This window comes from Pelophylax lessonae (genome assembly GCF_965119305.1).
Source record: "Pelophylax lessonae genome assembly, chromosome: 2".
Classification (NCBI taxonomy): Eukaryota; Metazoa; Chordata; class Amphibia; order Anura; family Ranidae; genus Pelophylax; species Pelophylax lessonae.
The window spans coordinates 298,736,753-298,756,494 of NC_138769.1; the positions used below are offsets into that span (position 1 = coordinate 298,736,753).

At 46.9% G+C, this 19,742-nt stretch overlaps 1 protein-coding gene across 1 annotated transcript; it reads left to right on the plus strand.

The window, feature by feature from the left end:
- Positions 1–1,503: 1,503 nt before the first annotated feature.
- Positions 1,504–10,702, plus strand: STMN1 (stathmin 1). The gene is made up of 4 exons (XM_082245343.1): positions 1,504–1,528; positions 7,479–7,651; positions 10,052–10,243; positions 10,338–10,702. The coding sequence occupies exons 1-4, from the start codon at positions 1,516–1,518 to the stop codon at positions 10,389–10,391; spliced, it is 432 nt and encodes a 143-aa protein (XP_082101469.1). The 5' UTR covers positions 1,504–1,515; the 3' UTR covers positions 10,392–10,702.
- The last annotated feature ends 9,040 nt before the right edge of the window (positions 10,703–19,742 follow it).

The window sequence follows — 19,742 nt, forward strand, 5'->3', positions numbered from 1 at the left end:
TGCTCAGTGTCTCATCTGATTCTGAGCCTGATGCCACTGTGGATGCGGCCCGTCCAGGGGGCTAAATATCGCACCCCCTGATCCATCCGATAGTGAGGATGATTCCTAATGCTGCCAGCAGCAAATTATAAAGTGCTGGTAGATGCACTTATCACTGCAGTTGCGTGAGACTAAAATTGGGGGATGCTGCTGATGTAGTCATGGACTGTTTGGCATGCATAAGTCACCTCATACTCCAAAGGTGTTTTATGTGCCTTATTTTGACAGATTTTCCTGTAAGGAATCGGAACAACCAATTACCCTTTGTGGTCCCCAAACGTTTTGCTGTACGTTACCATTTTCAAGAGTCCCTTTTTAAAAAAGTGGACTTGTCCATCAGTGGTGGGTCCTCCTGTTTCCAGGTTTTTGTTCCGCCTCCTCCTGGAGGAGGCAATATAACCCAGTTATGATTTATGGAGCGCTGTGTCCGCTGAACATCAGAGAAATGGATTTTAAGATGAGTACAAAACTTTTTTTCCCTTTTCTCCCAGTTTTGCTTGAGCTGGTTGGCTAAAGTTAGCCTTGTCAATTTTTTTTCGCTGTTCCCACCCCTAATGTTTAACACTGCTTTGGGATGTCCCAATGGTCAAGATTAGGAGCTGTGTCCGTCAATGAACAAGAGAAAATGGGATTTATGACTTAAAATCCATTTCTCTGATCATTGATGGACACAGCACTCACCCCTCTATGGAGTTGTAATTCTTCTGACACTGCTTGTAACAAAACTGAGTACCTATAGCAGAGAGTGGGAGTATACCCCCCTGAACTGCCCATAGGCGTGGCCAGACTTTTTATTCTGCTTAGTGTCCTACTCCTGTAGGGGGCAGTAAAACCAATAGTCAAGATCCGGAGCTGTGTCTGTCGAACATCAGAGAAATAGATTTAGTGTCAAATTTTTTAATTTTTTTTTGTCTTGTGCAATATTCTAATTTTCTAAGATACTGCATTTTGGTTTTCTAGCTGTAAGCTATAATCAAAAATTAAAGAAATATTTGAAATATCACTAATTCTGAGTTTCACTTTTTGAATTGCTGGAATTAACGATTTTGATATTCTACTTTTTTTAGCTGCACCTGTAGATATGGAATATGAGATGGGATATGCATTTGTAGACTCGTGCTCCTCCCATATGTTGGTACCATCCAGTGGTTAAAGTTTGTGCAAACACCTCATGGAACCTGGTTTCACACACAGCTTGGTTCAACTTAGGCACTTGTTTTTAAAAGCGCCTTAAATTTTTAAATTTTTCATAAAGTGTATTGGTTAATCCAATGCTGGACATAGTTAAGGTGGAAGCTTGGTTGAATTTGCTGATAGAATCTTTGAGCGCTATAATGAAAGATGCTTGTCTGGTTGTAAAACCCTCTGGTGTCCACCCAAATATATAATATCTTTTAATGACTTGTGGTTTCTAGAATTAACTGCAAATTTTCCTTTCTTCCAGCTTCTGGGTGGCTTCTCTCTACATTTTCAGTCATGGCTGATAGCGGTAAGACATTTGTGCTGTATTTTGGGGTGGGACCTAGGAGAGTTGTTAGACTATCTTAAATATCGATGTAAATATGATTTAGTAGGGTTTGACAGTTACTGATATGGTTTTACTGACAGTAGAAAGCTAGTATGTAGGAAGTTAATGCACTTCAGCTGCATTTTAGAGGTAATCTCTTTACAGCTGCTAGGATAAGGAGCCTTGACATAAATTTTACTTTCACAGCCACTATTGCAGTTGCAAGCCGGTTTAACTTTTTTTTTTTTTTTTTTTTTTTTTTTTTTTTTTGGGCTATGACCTGTTCCAAGTCATGGGCATGGAAAAGATTTACTATAAGTTGAGCTGAAGAGAATTTAAACAGTCCTCTGGCATGCATGGTGCTAGAGACGTTTGAGGGGTTGCTGATTCTTTAAATGTTTTGTTTGACAGACACAGCTCTTCATCTTCTTGACCATAGGGTTATACTGCCCCCTACAGGAGTGGGACACTAGGCAGAGAAAAGGAGGGTTTTGGGGTGGACGTGGGTCCCTCCCTGGGATGGTCAGACCCCCGAGTTCCCATCCTTCCCTCCTCCCCCAGCCCCTCTAAAATTTTGGGCGCTGTGGGTCTTTGGACCCCAACCCCCTCCCTAAGTGAGATTAAGAGCTGGCTGTAGTCGCATGCTCTTAAAGCGTTGCTCCAAAAATTGTAGGCAGCTGACTTAATAGGACACTTACCAGTCCAGCGATGTTGACACCTCAGCCAATGTTTCCATCGGATGCAGTCTCCTCCATTGCCGGCAAGGAAACCCGGCAGTGAAGCCTTGCGGCTTCATGGCCAGGTCCCTACTGTGCATGCGCAAAGAGTGATTACTGGCCCAGAAGTAGAGGGAGGAGGGGGCCGGAACTTCTGACGTACCACGCAGCAGCAAGGTCTGACGGAAGTGGGGACAGGGCCTGTGTCAAGAACGGGCACCACTTCCCCCTCAAATGTGTCACTGAGAGGAGAGACAGATAAGCGGAAGTTCCTTTTGAGTGACACTGCGCTCTAAGGGGGGCTTGAATTTGCTGCTGACCGGGTTGTCTTGGGGTGCAACAGAGGGTTGAACAGGGTTCCCAGTCACCCTGGGGGTTGGTGTCTAGGGCAGAGATCACCTCTGGGCTCCCTGCAGAGGTTGTTGGGCTGGGGGAGCAGATGTTTTAACATCTGGGTAAGCGCCTCACGCAGCCGGATCCGGACAAAAATTTAGGCTGTGGCTTTGTGGCCTACGCGCTTGAAACAGTGAGGCGGCCCCTATGATGCCACTTCCTCCCGTTTGGGCATCCGCCTTTCCCCTCTGCTGACCCTTGGGTGTCGGCTCTGCTGGGGTTCACATTCGGTTGGGGGCTCAGTGTGTAGCTGAAGCCCCCACTCTTTTGGGCACCTGCCGGGCTGAGGATCCATGTAATTGCAGCTGGGCCTCCACAAAAATTTAGGCCGTGGCTGCTAGGCCATGTGGTGACTCCCTTGGAAGGGATAGTGCTGTGGGGGTGCTTAATTTTTGACAGCCTTGCTGCCATTGTGTGGGACACCTGCCTGGTTTTAGTGAGGGTACCCTGCCTGCGCTTCCACGTCATGGCAGGCGGTCCCCTTTTAAGGGGGCAATGTCCTCTGGAGGGCAACCCCCCTGTTTTTATTAATTTTTTTGCGTGGTCCATTGTGGGCTCTTGGCTGGCGTTCTCTTAGCCGGATTGCAGTTACCGGCCTCCCCTGAATGTTTTTTTTTTTTTTTCGGGGGTGAGCTTAGTATATAGTGACCCTATTGGGTCTGTGTCCACGCACCCTGAGTGCTCAGAGGATGATCCCTCTGCTCCTCTAGCTACGCTTAAATAGGTGCTGGTGGATGCACGGTTTGTGTCGGTGTGAAACTTTAAAAATGGAGGTTGTGGCTGGTGCTGTGTCAGAGGCACCAGTTCCTTTTGGCACCCACAGGCCCTCCAAAGCTGTAAGGGTGTTCCTCTTTCCACTTACCTTGACAACATTGTCGCAAAACAGTGGGATGGTCCAAAAAGCAATGGTTGCTAAGTGTTTTTGCTTGTGGTATTCTTAGGAGAATTAACTGCGTTATGGTTGGACGGTTCCATCTGTAGTGTACTTGGCGGTTTCCAGGTCAAATTTAAGCTACCTTCACTCCGGTTGAGAAGTCCCCAGCCTTAACAGGTCCAGCTAATAAGAGTGCGAAGGGTCTGGCCTGCTGTATGTGGCTGTGGCCCGTTTGGCGATTTAGGCCAGTATTTACTAATTTCCCTGGTGTCTAAAACTTTGACCGAGCGGGCTAAGCTTTTACGCCGGGACCTGGAGTAGCAACTACCCGCTGCCTTGGAGCTGGCGAATCATTTCGTCCAAGGTCTAGTTTGTCTGTGACTCTCACTCCTCTTTGGATGCCCCCCCTGCTAGACTCTTGGCAGTGGTCCTGCGTTGCATTATCTGGCTGAAATGCTGGTCTGCAGCCTAGGCTTCTAAGAAGGCCTTGTCTGATCTTCAATGAGTGGGGATCACCTGTTTTGAACTACCTTGGATGACATCAAGGGCCTCACAGGGGTTAAGGGTACTCTTCTTCCTCGGGCTTCCAGGTGTAGAGAGTCCCGTCAGACTGGGACCCTCCTTTCTGGCTCAAAAGCGACTTCTCTCAACGGATCCAACCCCTTTCGGGCCTCCGCTGGGGGTTCCAGGTCTTGGTTGGGCAAACCATGAGCAGGTGCTGCCAGACCTGCGGGCGAAGATTCCTCTGTATGAAGGTGGGCCCTCGCCTGTATCGGGGGGGGGGGGCATCTTCACTGCTTTCTGAATCCGTGGACCTCCCTGATCCAGGACAAGTGGGTTCACAAAGTCATTCAGTCCGGCTTAAATTATTTGATCATATCCTATGGAAAGGTTCTTCCCTTCCAACCTGCACTTATCCCTAGATTGCTTAAGAGATCTGAGGGGTGGTGCAAGATATTTGTTCAAGGGGTGATTGTTCTGGCTCCAGAGTCGGAACGTTTTCAAGGTTTTTACTCCTTTAAAACAGGAACCTGTTTACAGTTCACAGGCAGGAGGGCAAGGTGCTCCTAATACTGAACCTTAAGGTGCTAAACTGCTTTGTGCGGGTACAGAAGTTCTGCATGAAGTCCATGCACATGGTGGTGGCATCCCTACATCAAGGGGATTTCCTTGCCTCCCATCGACATCAAGGATGCCTACCTTCACAACCCAGTGTGTTGCCCATCAGCGTTTCCTCGGCTTTGCCCTGGGCGAGGAGCAATATCAGTTAGTGGCGCTACACTTTGGTCTCGCTTCCGCTCCTTGGATTTTCACAAATGTTGGCACCTGTTCTAGCATTACTGCGTCAGTGGGGGATCGCGGAACTGGGGTACCTGGACGATCTTCTTTTATGAGCGGAGTCTTCGTCCGCCTTGTTGGACAACTTGGAGATTACTCTGCAAACGCTGAGGGAGTATATTTGGTTTCTGAATCCTCAGAAGTCTGCCTTGGTTCTGTCCACAAGCCTAGTCTTTCCGGGTCTGACTCTGGACTCGTCCACAGCCAGAGTTTCTTCCTTGGGAGAAACTTCAAAAGTTGAAAGCAATTTGGCTTTTGCTGTCCAGCAGACTGTCTCTTTGGCACCTGCCCGGGGAGAGGCATCCTCGGCACAGATTGTGCTTGGGCTCTGGTCTCCGGAAGAGTCCAGGCTACCAATCGTACTGGAGCACGAGCGATCAGACTTTGTCTGGATCATTGGACAAGCCGTCTCCAGGGGTGTCTGGCGCACAGATTCATTCGGACTAGGCTGTGGCCTATGTCAATCACGAAGAGCACAGGAAGTGTCCTGGCAGCTCAGGAAGTAGTGGGCTTTCTAAGGTCGGCAGAAAGATTCGTTCCAGCCCTCTCTGCTGTGCACATTCCAGTGGTGGAAAATTGCAAGTGGATCATTTCAGATGACAGGCGTGGACCAGGGAGAATGGGCTCTTCATCAGATGTCTCCAGTGGGGTACTCCAGAGGTGCATCTGTTGGCCTCTTGCCTCAACAGGAAGGTTCAGAGGTTTGTGCCACATTCTCCGCATCCCCTAGCACAAGGGTCTTCAAACTACGGCCCTCCAGTTGTTCAGGAACTACAATTCCCATCATGCCTTGTCATGTCTGAATGTAAGTTTTACAATGCTTCATGGGACGTGTAGTTCTGCAACAGCTGGAGGGCTGTAGTTTGAGGATCCCTGCTCTAGCCGTTGATGCAGACGCTTTAGTGGCTCCTTGGAGTCTGGATCATCTGATTTTACGTCTTCACTTTCTGCCAAGACTACTACGCAGGGCCATCGGTCATCCGGCGTCAGTGATGCAGGTTTTCAAGGAGGCTACTTGGTTGTCTATTCACTTTTTTTTATAGTTTATGTAGATGTGCTGGCATATGCGGATGTTGGCAAGGTTTTGCAGGCTGCGGTTTGAGAGGGCTAGTCCTCTCAAGCTGCAGTGTATGTTTCAGATGAGCTCCAGTTGTTCCTGGTTGAGCTCCATGTTACGTGGTCGGCTAGGTTTAGCCTTTGGGAATTTTCTTCTACACTTAGTTCTTTCTCACCCCTCGTGCTTGACACTGCTTTGGGACATCCTAATGGTCAAGATTCGGGAGTGGTGTCCATCAATTTCTTACTGTAAAATCCTCTTCTCTGACACACAGCACTGTCCCTCTATTGAGTTTGGTTCTATTTCTTCTGACACTGCTTACAACAAAACTCAGTGCCTATAGCTGGAAGTGGGAGGCATATCCCCTGGGACTGCCCCGTAAAGCTTTTTCCTGCCTAGTGTCCTACTCCAGTAGCTTTCGTTTGGTATTTGATCACCACTGAGTTATATTTTGCTAAACGAAAGGACTGAATTTTGAAGGTTTCTACGCTTTGTTATAAAAGTTTGTAAAGAAGTAATTTTTCTCCTGCACTGACGGCTCCCCTGGTGGTGGGCACGGGTTGTCCCTTTAGGTGGGCATCCTTGTTGGGTCTACACTGATATCGATGCGCAGATTGTCAGGAGAGCCACTGATCGGCTCTCCTCTTCTTGCGCCTGGTCAGTGCAAATGGGAGGAAACGCAGACAAACAGCATTTCCATGTTACAATGTGACCAGCTGTGATTGGACACAGCTGATCACATGATAGAGGCTACATCATAGGCTCTTTACCGAGATCGGAAGTGCGGTGTCAAAGCGACGCACCACACCGCTGCCCTCCCTTGGGGGGGGGGGGGGGTGCATGTGAGTGGCTTATCCTGCTGGACATCCTGTGATACACAGTAAGGATAACTGAACCCTCCACCCAGCCGTCATTCCGCTATAGGTTAGGCAGCATGTGGTTAATAGCATTTTAAGTGCCAAACAACGCTATCCAATACCTTAGGGCTTGTTCACACTATGGTGTATGTTAAAGAAACAATGTTGGCATTTTATCTCTTCTGTGTATTGCGGTTCCTTCTCACCGCTCACCTATTTTATTAATAAACTGTAAAACTTGAGCTTCGTGCAGAGTGGTGAGACCTCATTGCAATAGGCAAGAGAAGAATCCAGGAAATGCTTTTGAAGATGAGCCCAGCCCCCTATGAACCATTTTGAAGGTTCATAAGTTATTCCTGAAAAGTTTGCCGGGGGAGCAGCAAAAATTGTGAACGGCTTCTGTCATGTATAATGTGCAGTATACCATGATCTCCGTATGTAAGCATATATCTGAGGAGATTGCCAGCTCCCAGGCACTGTAGAATGGCTTTGCCCAGACTTCAGCCAGTTACTTTTACTCCACTCCATGGTGGTAACACAGGTGGTGTTACTGCTTAGGAAGCCTGCACATTTATAAAAAAAGAAAATACAATAAACCTTGGCCTGGTTTGAGTCAGAATTCTAAACCTTGTTTTGCCTTGAGGGGTTTATTGGGATATAGCCATACATTTTTTTTTTTTTTTTTTTTTTTTTTTAGATATTAAAGTGAAAGAACTGGAAAAGCGTGCTTCTGGGCAGGCATTTGAGCTTATCCTGAGCCCTCCATCTACTGATGCTGCTCCAGACCTTGCAATCTCCTCTCCAAAGAAAAAGGAATGCTCACTGGAAGAAATTCAAAAGAAGCTGGAAGCAGCGGAGGAGCGGCGTAGGGTGAGTTGTAGTCGCAATGCAGTTGCAAGGTGACTGTCCTTTGGGACAGAATTTTTTTAAAAACTAGTGCTGTAACAGACCACAAAGGTAACCTGTTGAAAGGGTCAAAGTAGCACTGACAAGTGATCTTTTATCAGTTGATGCTTCTAGGAGTTGCACAGCCTCTGCACATCTAAATGCTAATTAACTCTATCAGTGCTTTAATGCCAGGGTGGATAAAAATCAATTTTTTCTTTCGTTCATTGACGGACACAGCTTCAGATCATAACTTGGGTTATTCTGCACCCTACAGGAGTAGGACACTAGGCAGAATGTCTGGCTACGCCCATGGGGAGTCCCAGGGGGTATACTCTGCTATAGGCACTTTTTTCCTGCCTAGTAAGAAGCTAGTTCCTTGCTGGGATCTTTGGTCCTGGCAATTTTTTTTCTCTTTAAATCAGATCTACAGTCAACTGCCAGACATTGGTTCCCGGGGTGGATAATCTAGATCCAATGGTCACCCAGTCCGGCCAGGGAGCGCACCTCAGTGAGTTAAACGCCTTGCGAGGTCGCATATGACCGAGTCGCAGCATTCCTCATGGCCAACAGCCCCATATTTCAATGGAGAGAGGTTTTGTCTGGAGCGTTGCCTGCCTGGTATGGTGAGTAGCTATTGTCTGACTCCCAACCCCCCCCCCCCCCACCCCCCGGTTTTGGTGTGGGCGTGGGCCCCCCCTTGGGATGGTTGGACCCCCGGGTTCCCCTCCTTCCGATCAGGCAACCCCTCTGTTCACCATTCCCCCATCCTACCCCCCCAAACATATGTTGGGGTTGTCTGATCCACCTCCTGGGGTGGGGCAGGGCACTATGCTGATCAATGGGGGGTTGCTGCACGGGGGGCAACCTGCCTGGGCCTGCCAGTCTAGGGAAGGAGCACCTTCTCAGCACATAGAAAATTATTTTGTGCTTCTGAGACGGAGAATAAGGGAAATGGATCTTTCAAATCTGGGTGTAGCCAGGTGTTTTTTGTTCTGCCTACTCCTGGAGGAGGCAATCAAACTCAGTAGTTATGGTTTATGGAGCGCTGTCAGTAGGAAATGAGAAATGGATTTTACGGTAAGTACAAATATCCCATTTTTGTTTGCAAAGATTAAAGATTCTAACTACTAGCAAGAATAATTCTTACATTTAACCACTTTAGCCCCAGAGGATTTGGCTGCTCAATGACCAGGCGCTATTTTGCGATTCGGCACTGCGTGACTTTAACGGACAATTGCGACGCTGTACCCAAACGAAATTGACCTTTTTTCACACAAATAGAGGTTTCTTTTGATGGTATTTGATCACCTGTGCAATTTTTTTGTTTGCGCTATAAACAAAGCGACAATTTTGAAAAAATAACTATTCACATTTTTATATGAAATTCTCAAAAAAAAAATCAATCTTAACATTTTATTTTTTCTGCTACATATTTTTGGTAAGAATCGCAATAAGCGTATTTTGATTGGTTCATGCAAAAGTTATTGCGTTTACGAACTACGGGAAAGATTTCATTTTTTATACTAGTAATGGCGGCGATCTTTTTTTTTTTTTGTGGGACTGACATTGCGGCAGACTGGACCCCTAACTGACACTTTTGGGGGTAACAGTGACATTACTCCAGTAAGCCGTGCTAAAAATATGCATTGTTACTGTAAAAATGACACTGGCAGGGAAGGGGTTAAATGTGTCCCTAGGGGCGTGATTCTAACTGTCACAAGTCATCAGACATGCAATCCTATATAGCAGGATCACATAGCCTCTGTGATCATTTCAGGGAGAATGACAGACGGCTGTGTTTACATTAGCCGTCTGTCCTTCTCTCTCAGCTGCGGGAGATCGCGAGTGGCCGGCGGCCATCAGAGCTGCCTGTCGCACGCAGCTGGTTAAAGAGCACCTGTCATTTCAGATCCATCATGGCAGCTCCTGTTAGCAGGCATCCACACACTTGCTGCCACCACATCCCTTACGTTGTCACTGCTGCACCATTAGCAGTCCCATTAAAGTGAATGGCACTGTCGGGTCAGAGGAGCTGCGGGACAGATGACTGTTGCTCTTTAAAAATGATTTAAATCAAGTTGATTTAAATCCATCAACCTTGGTTAATGCGCTTGTAGGCTGCTTTGAATTTTAACGTAGGTGTGAAAGAACCCTAAAGCAGAGCCGACCTAGCCTTAGCAGAAAGTTGTCTTCAGCACTGTTGGCGGCTTCTCAATCCAAGAGCAGCAGCAGATGACCACATCAGTGCATATTGGCTGCTTTGCTATCTAATAAGTGAATTGGTCTTTTGACTAAGCTTTTGTTACTCAAAGCAGAAGAGTAGGGAGGTCAGATCCTGGCAAGTTTTTACTAGTAAATTTGCATTAAAATATTTTCCCCCAGTTACATGAAGCTGAAATCTTGAAGCAGCTTGCTGAGAAGAGAGAACATGAGAAAGAAGTTCTGCAGAAAGCTAAAGAGGAGAATAATAATTTCAGCAAAATGGCGGAAGAAAAATTAACTACTAAAATGGAGACCAACAAGGAAAAAAGGGAGGCCCAGATAGCTGCAAAGCTGGAACGATTGCGAGAGCTGGTACGTGCAATGTAAAATATTGTCTTTGCTCTGCTGTTGGTCTTTGCTAACACTACTGCTGTTGGTCTTTAACACAACCTATTCTATTTACCAGGAGAAGAAAGGAGAAGAAATCCGGAAGGGAAAAGAAGGCAAAGATGAGAACTGAACCTTTCTGTGAATGCAGCCCCAGCATTGCAGAGTTAATCCCATCAGTGTTCTCCCCTCCTGTATATGTTTAGCAGCTGTTATGTAGACAGGCATTCTGCACTGTTTCCTTGGGTAATGTGGACTTGTAGCTTTTCACTTATCCTGTTTTTCATACCTTGCTGATTACTGTTGTATTGTACTGGAGAGTTTTGGTGTGGGGTTTTCTAGTCATGTTATACCAGTGTTCAGACTGTTACATACTGCACTTAAAATATGAATGGTACTCTGTATCTTGCAATAGTTTTGTCTTAATAAAACAGTTCATTGTAATTTTGTTTCTAATTTCTTGAACCATTTTTACCTTTTTTTTTACATTTTGTTTGATGGGGCAGTCATTAAAGTTAATGTAAATTATAAAGTGCCTAAAGTAACCAGAAGGTTGGTTTTTTTGGTTTTCTAGTGGAGTGGAGCTAGCAGATATAGAATCACTATTCATGTAATGTTACAACTGTATGCGTTGCAAAAATATTTTTTCTGTCTCGTACGGGACATAGCAAGGTTTTATAGGCAGGTCATTTGCCACTGGCAGCAAAACTGAAAGGGACCCCCCCATAAAAATGTATCTGCAAGTGAGGCTTGATTCTTTGCTAATGACTTTGGGCATTGGATGTCACCTTGAAGTGAGGGTTTTATTAGAAATTGTTTCTATGATCAACTTTTACTCACTGGGTTCCAGCCAGTCATTTTACAAGACTTCCTTGTTGGGGCCCCATGGCGAGAGCTTCAGGGAGGACCCCTGGCCAGAGATGTAAAATCACTTTGGACACTGGATCTTGCCTTGGGTACCCACCTTGGTACGTAATGCTGCATGCTGGGCTAACAGGGTTGCAATAAAGAACTAAAACAAAACGGGACTTTATATATGCCTCCAATAGTACTTAGACCATTTAACCACTTAAGGACCAAGCCTTTTTCTGACACATGTTTGTGGTTTAAATGTTAAAATCAGTTTTTTTACTGAAAAATTACTTGGAACCCCAAACAAACTCTGGAGAATAAAATGGCGGGTCGCTGAAATTTTTTATCACGTGGTATTTGCGCAGCGGTCTTTCAAATGCAATTTTTTGGAATAAATTACACTCCCACCGAATACAAAAAACGAAGAGCCCAATATTTGTATATTATGAAAGATGTCACGCCAAGTAAATATCTAACCTGTTTAAAGTTGCGCACACTCGTGGAATGGCGACAAACTACTGTACTTAAAAATCTCCATAGGCAACGCTTTAAAAAAATTTGACCGGTTACCAGGTTAGAATTAGGTCTTCTGCTCGAATCTTTGCTCTGACAATCGCGGCAATGCCTCGCATGTGTGATTTGAAAGTTTACATTTGCGGGCTCGACTTGCGTATGTGTTTGTGCGCAAGCTCACATGGATAAGGACACTTTAAATTATTTTTTAACACTACCTTCCTTGTAAAAGCAATGTGATCAGGGTTTTTTTTTTTTTTTTTTTTTCTAGGAACAGACCTCCCATGTTACAGGTACTCGTGGCATATGTCCAAGGGAGCACAAGGAGTGCCCTGGCAGTAGACCGGTATCTTGAGGTGGGCAGAACTGTTTTGGCCCTCTCTGCTGTGCACATTCTGCGGGTAGATAATTGGCAAACGGACTATCTTGGTCAAGCAGACGTTGGATCTGGGAGAATGGTCTCCACCTGGAGGTATTTTCACCAGCTGTGCCTTCAGTGGGGGACCTCTAACGTGGACCTGTTGGCCTCCTGTCTCAACAGGAAGGTGCAGAGGTTTGTGTCAAGGTCTTGGGATCCTCTGGCAGACTCACTGGTGGCCCCTTGGGGGTCAGTATCGTCTTTTACGCCTTTCCTCCAATACAACTTCTGTTGAGACTGCTACACAGAATCAAGGTAGAAGGGATTCCAGTCATTCTGGTGGCATCAGATTGGCTTTGCCAGTTTTTGGTACACAGGGCTGGTAGCAGATGTCCCTTGCAGACTTCCTCTGAGGGAAGATCTTCTGTCTCGGGGACTAATCTTCCATCCTCCTTTACAGTCGCTGGCTTAAACAGCCTGGCTTTTGAAAGCCAGGTGGTGAAGGACAGAGGGCTGTCAGATTCCTACTTTGTTAAAAGCTAGAAATCCACTTCCAAGCAGAGTATTGAGTTTGGAAGGCGTACATTACTTGGTGTGAGTCCTGGGAGGTTTCTTCTCGTTCCTTTTTCTGTGTCTCGCCTGTTGGAGTTTCTGCAGCTAGGTGTAGATCAAGGTTTGGAAAAAATGGCCAAGGCCTAGATCTGGCCCTTGATGGTGCCCAGAGCCAAAGGCCGTCTGTGCTTTAAAAGTCTCTCCTTTTGAGAAAATTTGTACTTCCTCTGCTCACTTTCACAGAAGGTGGCTTTTAGTTGCTATTACTTCTGCATGTAGGGTGTCGGCGTTGGCTGCGTTGTCCGTCGGTCACCTTACCTGGTGATTCATAGGAACAAAGTGTCTCGGGGTTTCATTTGAAGATATTGTTACAATCTTTGTCCTAAGACAAAACATCCTAAAATTGTTTTTCATTCCTTGGCTGTGGTCAGGGCGATTCGGAAATCCGATTCTTGTTACGGATAGACCCTGCAAGGGGCAGGCCGCATCTGCTGCGACCATTTCCAGGTGTATCAGGCAGACGGTGGTGCAGGCCTATTCTATTAAGGGTCAAGCTCCTCCTTTTCCTTGGCGCATTCTACAAGGGTGCTTGGTGCCTACTGGGCCTTCAGTCGTTGGGCATCAGTGGTTCAGGTGTGCAAGGCAGCTACGTGATTGTCTGTACACACATTCACAGTTTTAGAAGGTGGATATACTTGCATCTTTGGATGCGCCGCTCGGCCGCAAAGTTTTGCAGGCTGCGGTTAGAGGCTCCTGCCTCTTGAGGGTTTAATAATTTCCTGGTAGTGGGCTCCAGTTCCTGGTTGAGCTGTTCTAGCTGGCTAGGTTTAGCTTGGTTGGAAATTCTCTTGCTGTGTTTTTCCCACCCTTTGACACTGCTTTGGTACATCCCAATGGTCTAGAAGACATGGAGCTGTGTCCGTCAGTGAACAAGAGAATTGGATTTCTCTATCGTCCATTGACAGACGCAGCTCTTATGCTGCTTATACCATTGCATTATTCCTCCCCCTGCAGGAGTAGTACTAGGCAGGAAAAAGCAATTTACCACTCCCATGGGGGTGTCCCTATAGGCATAATCCCACTCCCTGCTCCAGCAAACTAGTTTTTCTGCCTAGTGAAGGAGTAGGACCTAGGTTTCTTGCTGAGACTTCGGTCTGTTTTTGGATAAATCTGGATAATCTAGATCCTTCAGGTCTCCCAGCCTGGCACTAGGCCTCATCGCGACAGAGCCCCCTTTTCGGATGGGGACGAGCCTGCGAGTGGATGTCTCGTGGGGACGCAACGACCTAGAACGCCCTGAGTGGCAGCACCCCCCACTCCGGGTGAGAGGTCTGTCCAGAGCAGAGCCCACCCGGTCCATGGTTTAGTGAGTAAATGCACCCCCCTGTCCCTTGGGGGGATGTTGGACCTGGTACTTAAAAGGTCCCCCTGGCATGTTCGGATAATTGGCCTTGTGCCCTACCCACCTCTCCTGCCCTCTGGGTGGCGCTATAGCTGCAGTGCCTGGTGTCCTTTGGGGGGGGTGGATATGGTACTTTTTTCCTGCTGGGTCTGGTTATAGATCCCTTGTGGCCTCCATATGGCGTTCCCTGACCGCATGGCGCACTGTGCGAGCCACCATCTTTGGTGTGGGCAATAGGTTTTTTTTCCCATTGACTTGTATGGGACAGCCATTTTCCCTGTGCTTCCCACTGACTTGATTTGGCAGCCATTTTTGTGTAGCCCTATGGAGCTACACAGGCAGTGTGACCTTTCACATTTGTCCAGGCTGATGTCCTATCCTGTGACTCACTTTCCTGTTGCACAGACTGGTTCAGGAGGCTTTTTTATGAAGGTGGTAAAGTACTGGGGTCTCTTGGGGCATATCCCTGCGCGCTCTATCTGCATATATTTAAGGGGCACTTTAAGGGGATTTTTAAAGTGACAGTTTTCATTTTCTCTGTTGCATTGATTATGGAGTCCCAGGCAGTGGTTTCACCCTCAGACCCCCTTAGTGCGACTACTTGACCTTCCAGATCAGTCTTTGGCCATGTTTTCAGCAGCGCTAGAAAGCCTGGCAACCATCATTGGGGTGGGGTCCTCTGATTCAGAGACTGATGTGATCACCACGGACGCCCCTCTCCTTGAGTGGTTGCTCTCCTCCACAGCTTTAACTTTAAAAATGGCAGATGAGCCCAGGGACTCGGGTGTCTTTGGCTCCCGACACCCAAGACCCAAAAATCGGGCAGGATTTTCCTTTGTCCAGAGAATTCATGATATTAATGACCAATGGCAGTTCATCAAGCACGTGCTAGTAGTGCCTAAGGGCTTTAAACGCAGTTATCCCTTTGCTCAGACTGTTTCAAACCGTTGGACGGTACCACCTAAAGTGCATCATCCGGTTTCCAGGTTGAACAAATCTACTATAGTGCCTGTGGAAGATTCTGATTTTTACGGATCCGGTGGACAGGTGGGTGGAAGCCCTTCCCTGCCACTTTCGTGTTGGCGGGTTCAATTCTGAAATCTGTTTTGGTATCAAGACTGTTACGGAATGGGTAAAGCTTCTGAAGGGGAGCTTGGATCCTGACTTAGTTCCCCTGGAGCTGATGGAACTTAGGACCAGATGGCCCAGGCCCTGGTGTTCTGTGTGATGCGGCTCCCCTGGTGTCCAGTGTCGGCTGTGGGGATTGCCTTAACGTCGCATGATGTGGCTGAAAAGCTGGTCGGCTGACCAGGCTTCCAAGAAGGCCTTAACAGATCTTCCTCTCCTAGAAGAGTGATTGTTTGGTGACTCGCTGGATAAGTTAATCAAAGGTCTGACTGGTGGGAAGAGTACTCTTCTTAATCATCCAAAGGTAAAGCACCTCGTAATAAGGGGCCTTCCTTCACCGCTCATAGATGTGTGTTTTTTTTTTTTTTTTTTTTTTGGTGCCTCCGGGGCGCAAGAAAAAGGTAAGCCGTTCAGAGCTTCTGGAGGGGCTAAATTCCTGTCAGGCAAGCCCAAGACCAGTTAGTGTGGTTCTGTGGACAAGTCTCTTTTTAGCATGAAGGGGCGCCCTTACCCATTTCTTGGGTAGACTGATGTCTGCGCTTTCAGGAGTACTGGACTTCCTTTATCCAAGACAAATGGGTTCAGGAACTGATTCGTTCCGGGCACAAATTAAAATTTTGGTCCCGGACAGGGTTTTTCAGTCAAATCTTCCTGTCTCCTGACTGAAGGATCTTCGGGACGCAGTGCAGGATCAACAATAAATATACTAATATATAAAGGATAAAAATATTTATCACTACTTCCACAGAACTGGTGATAACCATATCCTTGAAAAAGGCTACCCAGTAGCCGAAACGCGTTGGATAAACACGCTTTGGACCCATAGTTGGAACTCTGTGAACAGATTTTTCCAAGCAACAAGCCTGGAAAAACAGAACAACGTCCAAAAACAAGTCACCCCTTTTCACCTATGTCACGGATATTTTCCAAAACTTTACCTTCCTCTAAACACACTTTGGGTCTATAACCCAAACACCTATGCACTGGATATAAGTACAAATAATTGTATCCTAACATTGTATATAAATAAATATTTCTGATTACCTTTTATAAATTGTATGTAACTCACTTGCCCGTAAAAGTCCCACCCCACTTCTTGGCCCGAGGCACCAAGCAATTTCCCCCATTTTAGATACATAGGGACGGAGGCAAAAAACTACTGCTCTGCTACAGGATCAAAACAAACCCCCTCTAGACAAATGGGTTCAGGAACTGATTCGTTCCGGGCACAAATTAAAATTTTGGTCCCGGACAGGGTTTTTCAGTCAAATCTTCCTGTCTCCTGATTGAAGGATCTTCGGGACGCAGTGCAGGATCTCCTTCCTCACGGAGGGATTGTGCCGGTTCCTCTGCAGGAACGCTTTCAAGGTCTCTATTCAAACCTGTTCACGGTGCCCGGAAAAAGAGGGCAAGGTGCGTCCAATCCTGGACCTCAAAGCTCTGAACCGTTTTGTATGGGTGCAGAAGTTTCAAGTAGTCCATTCGGTCGGTGGTAGCATCTTTGAATCGGATTGTCTGGCCTCCATAGATATCAGATGCTTATTTGCAAATTCCCATCTACGGGGGACACCAGCAATTTTCTCCACTTTGCTGTGGCAGAGGAGCATTTTCAATTTGTGGCGTAACCCTTTGGTCTCTACTCCGCTCCCAGAGGTTGTTTTTTTTTACCAAGGATCTGGCCCTGGTGTTGGCCTTGTTACATCAGTAAGGGATTGCGATCCTGGGATATCTGGACGATCTCCTAAGAGCACTCTCACTCGGATCTGTTGGGCGACCTGTCAATTACAGTTCAGAACCTTCAGGAATTCGGATGAACTATCATTTTTAAAACTGCTGACGCCCTCAGTATGGTTGACTTTTATCTGGGGCTGACTCTAGAATTCCGCCTTGGTGTGGGCCTTTATTCCCATGGAAAATCTTAGTTGCAGGGGGCGATCAGGTTGCTGTTGGCAAGTCTGTAGGGAGGACCGATCAGAGCCCTGGGTCTGATGGTATCAACCTTTGGGGCGGTCCCATTTGCTCAGTCTCGGACCGCTGCAAAAAGATTCTTGAAACATGGAACAGGGATCCACGGTCTTTAGACAAGATGCGTTTTGAGCAACCTCACGAGGTCTGCTCTATCCTGGTGGATCCAGTCACCAGTTTTGTGTCATGGCAAGTCCTTCCTACTGCTGTTTTTTGGACAGTGGTCACCATGGACGCCAGCCTGGGGTGGAGTGCTGGGGAAGCTCTGTTCCCAGAGGACTTGGTCGACAGGAGTCTTCCTTACCGATCAATATCTGGAGCTCAGAGCGATCAAGCTTTGCCTGTTCCAATGGACGAATCGGCTCTGCGTTTTTCCGGTTTGTATCCAATTGGACAATGCCACGGTTGTGGCTTGCATCAATCAGGCTAGCATCAAGTGTCCTGGTGGCCACGGAGGTCGAGATTCTGGTATGGGCGGAAGACTATGTTCCAGCTCTTTCCGCAGTTCACAATTGGGGTGTGGAAAATTGGCAAGCGGATTTCTCTAGTCAGGTGCTGGATGAAGGGGAATGGTCCCTTCAGCGGGAGGGGTTTCATCTCCTGTGTCCAGTGGGGAACTTGGAGGTAGATCTGTTTGCATCTTGCCTCAACAAAGTCCAGAGGTTTGTGGCCAGGTCTCGGGACCCTCTTGCTGACGCCTTAGTGGCTCCTTGGAGCCAGTATCGGTTGTGTTTTTTTTTTTTTTTATGCTTTCCCTCCAATCAATCCTGCCGAGGGTTCTCCGCAGAGTCGTGGTGGAAGGAATACCAGTCGCTCTGGTGGCCCCAGACTGGCCTCATCGGTCTTGGTATACAGACCTAGTAAAATTGGGTCGCTGATCCTCCATGGAGACTTCCTCTGCGGGAGGATCTGCTGTCCCAGGGGCTGATCTTCCATCCTCGTGTTATGGCATGGCTGTTGAAAGCAAGGTGTTGAGAGAGGGAGGAGGGGTCTTTCTGACTTGGCGATTCCTACACTATTGAAGGCTAGGAAGTTGACGTCCAGGAAGATCTATCATCGTACGTGGCAAGCTTACATTTCATGGTGTGAATCGCTGCAGCTGCACCCTCGCTTGTTTTCTATAGCTAGGGTTTTGGCCTTTTTTTACAAAAAAGCATTGAGCAGCAGTTGGCTTTGGGTACTATCAAGTGTCAGTCTTGGCTATTTACTTCCAACGTCTGTTGGCTAATAGCTAGATTCACACTTTTTTTTTTATTCAGGGGGTGTGTCATCTGGCTCCTCTGAGGAGATCCCTGTTGCCTCCATGGGATCTCAATTTAGTTTTCTGTCCTTCAAAAGCATCCTTTTGAGAACATTAGGGAGATTTCTCTGCTTTCTTTGTCACAGGTTGCTTTTCTGGTGGCAATTACTTCTGCCCAGTATCTGAGTTGGCGCTGTCCTGACCGCCTTATTTGGTGGTCCATGGAGCTAGTGGTACTCCGACCTAATCCGTCTTTTCTTCCTAAGGTGGTGTCAGATTTTCATTGTTGCCTTCCCTATGTCCGAAGCCTAAGCATCTCAAGGAAATTGCCTTGCACTCACTGGATGTGGTTTGGGCGATAAGGGTTTCTGACGGCAACCGAGTCTTTTAGGAAATCGGACTTTGTTCTTACCGAAGGACCTCAAAGGTTTGACTGCGTCTACTGAGACCATATCCAGATGGATCGGGCAGATGGTTCAGGCTTATTCACTGAAGGGTCAGGTTCCTCCATTCCCTGTGAAGGCTCATTCTGAGTGCCTCTTGGGCTTTTCGCCATCAGGCCTCAGTAGTGCAAGTTTGTAAAGCAGCAACCTGGTCCGTCTGTGCACACTTTTACAAAATTCTGCAAGGTAGATTTATTGGCATTTTTGGATGCTTCCTTTTGGCTGCAAGGTTTTGCAGGCTGCAGTTTCATAAGAGAATCTTTTTATTTTTATTTTTTTTCCTCTAGGGTTTTTCCTGCGTGAGCTCCTGTTCCTGGTTGAGCTTCATGTTACCCAGTTAGCTAAGTTTAGCCTTTGGAGTTTACATTTACTATCTGGCTGCGTTCTCCCCACCCCTCATGCCTACACTGCTTTGGGACGTCCCAATGGTATAGGAAGCGTAAGAGCTCAACTGTCGAACGATAAGAGAACTGGATTTTTGTAAGAACTTACCGTAAAATCCTTTTTCGAGTCTTAACTACAACTGTGGTCACATGGTGCAGACAGCCAATCGCATCCCAATTGTACCATGTGATTAGCTTTAAACAATCTCAGCTAATCAAAACAATTGTCACTAGCCAGTGGGGTTCCCCAAAACGCATTGGTTGGAATACTGTTTAAAGCGTTTTCGCTAGGAGATATCCTTTTGAGGAGTCTCCTGAAGGAACTTACGATTCCACCGTTGGTGGACTCTCGTTTCCAGTTTAAATAATGCCACACTCTTGCCGGTGGAGGATTCTCCATCCTTGAAGGATCCTGTGGACAAGAGAGCTGAGGCTCTGGTCTGGTACATTTTCACTGTGGCAGGTTCAATGTTGCGGCCTGATGTTTGCTATTACCTTGGCATCCCATACTTTTAACAGGATGAGCAAAAATTTTACGATGGGATCTGGAAGGGGATTAGCACCCTCCTGAGCCGGCAGGGTATCTGACGGTGGTGATTCTTCGCCGCATGACTTGGTTGAAGTACTGGTCGGCGGACCGGGCTTCTA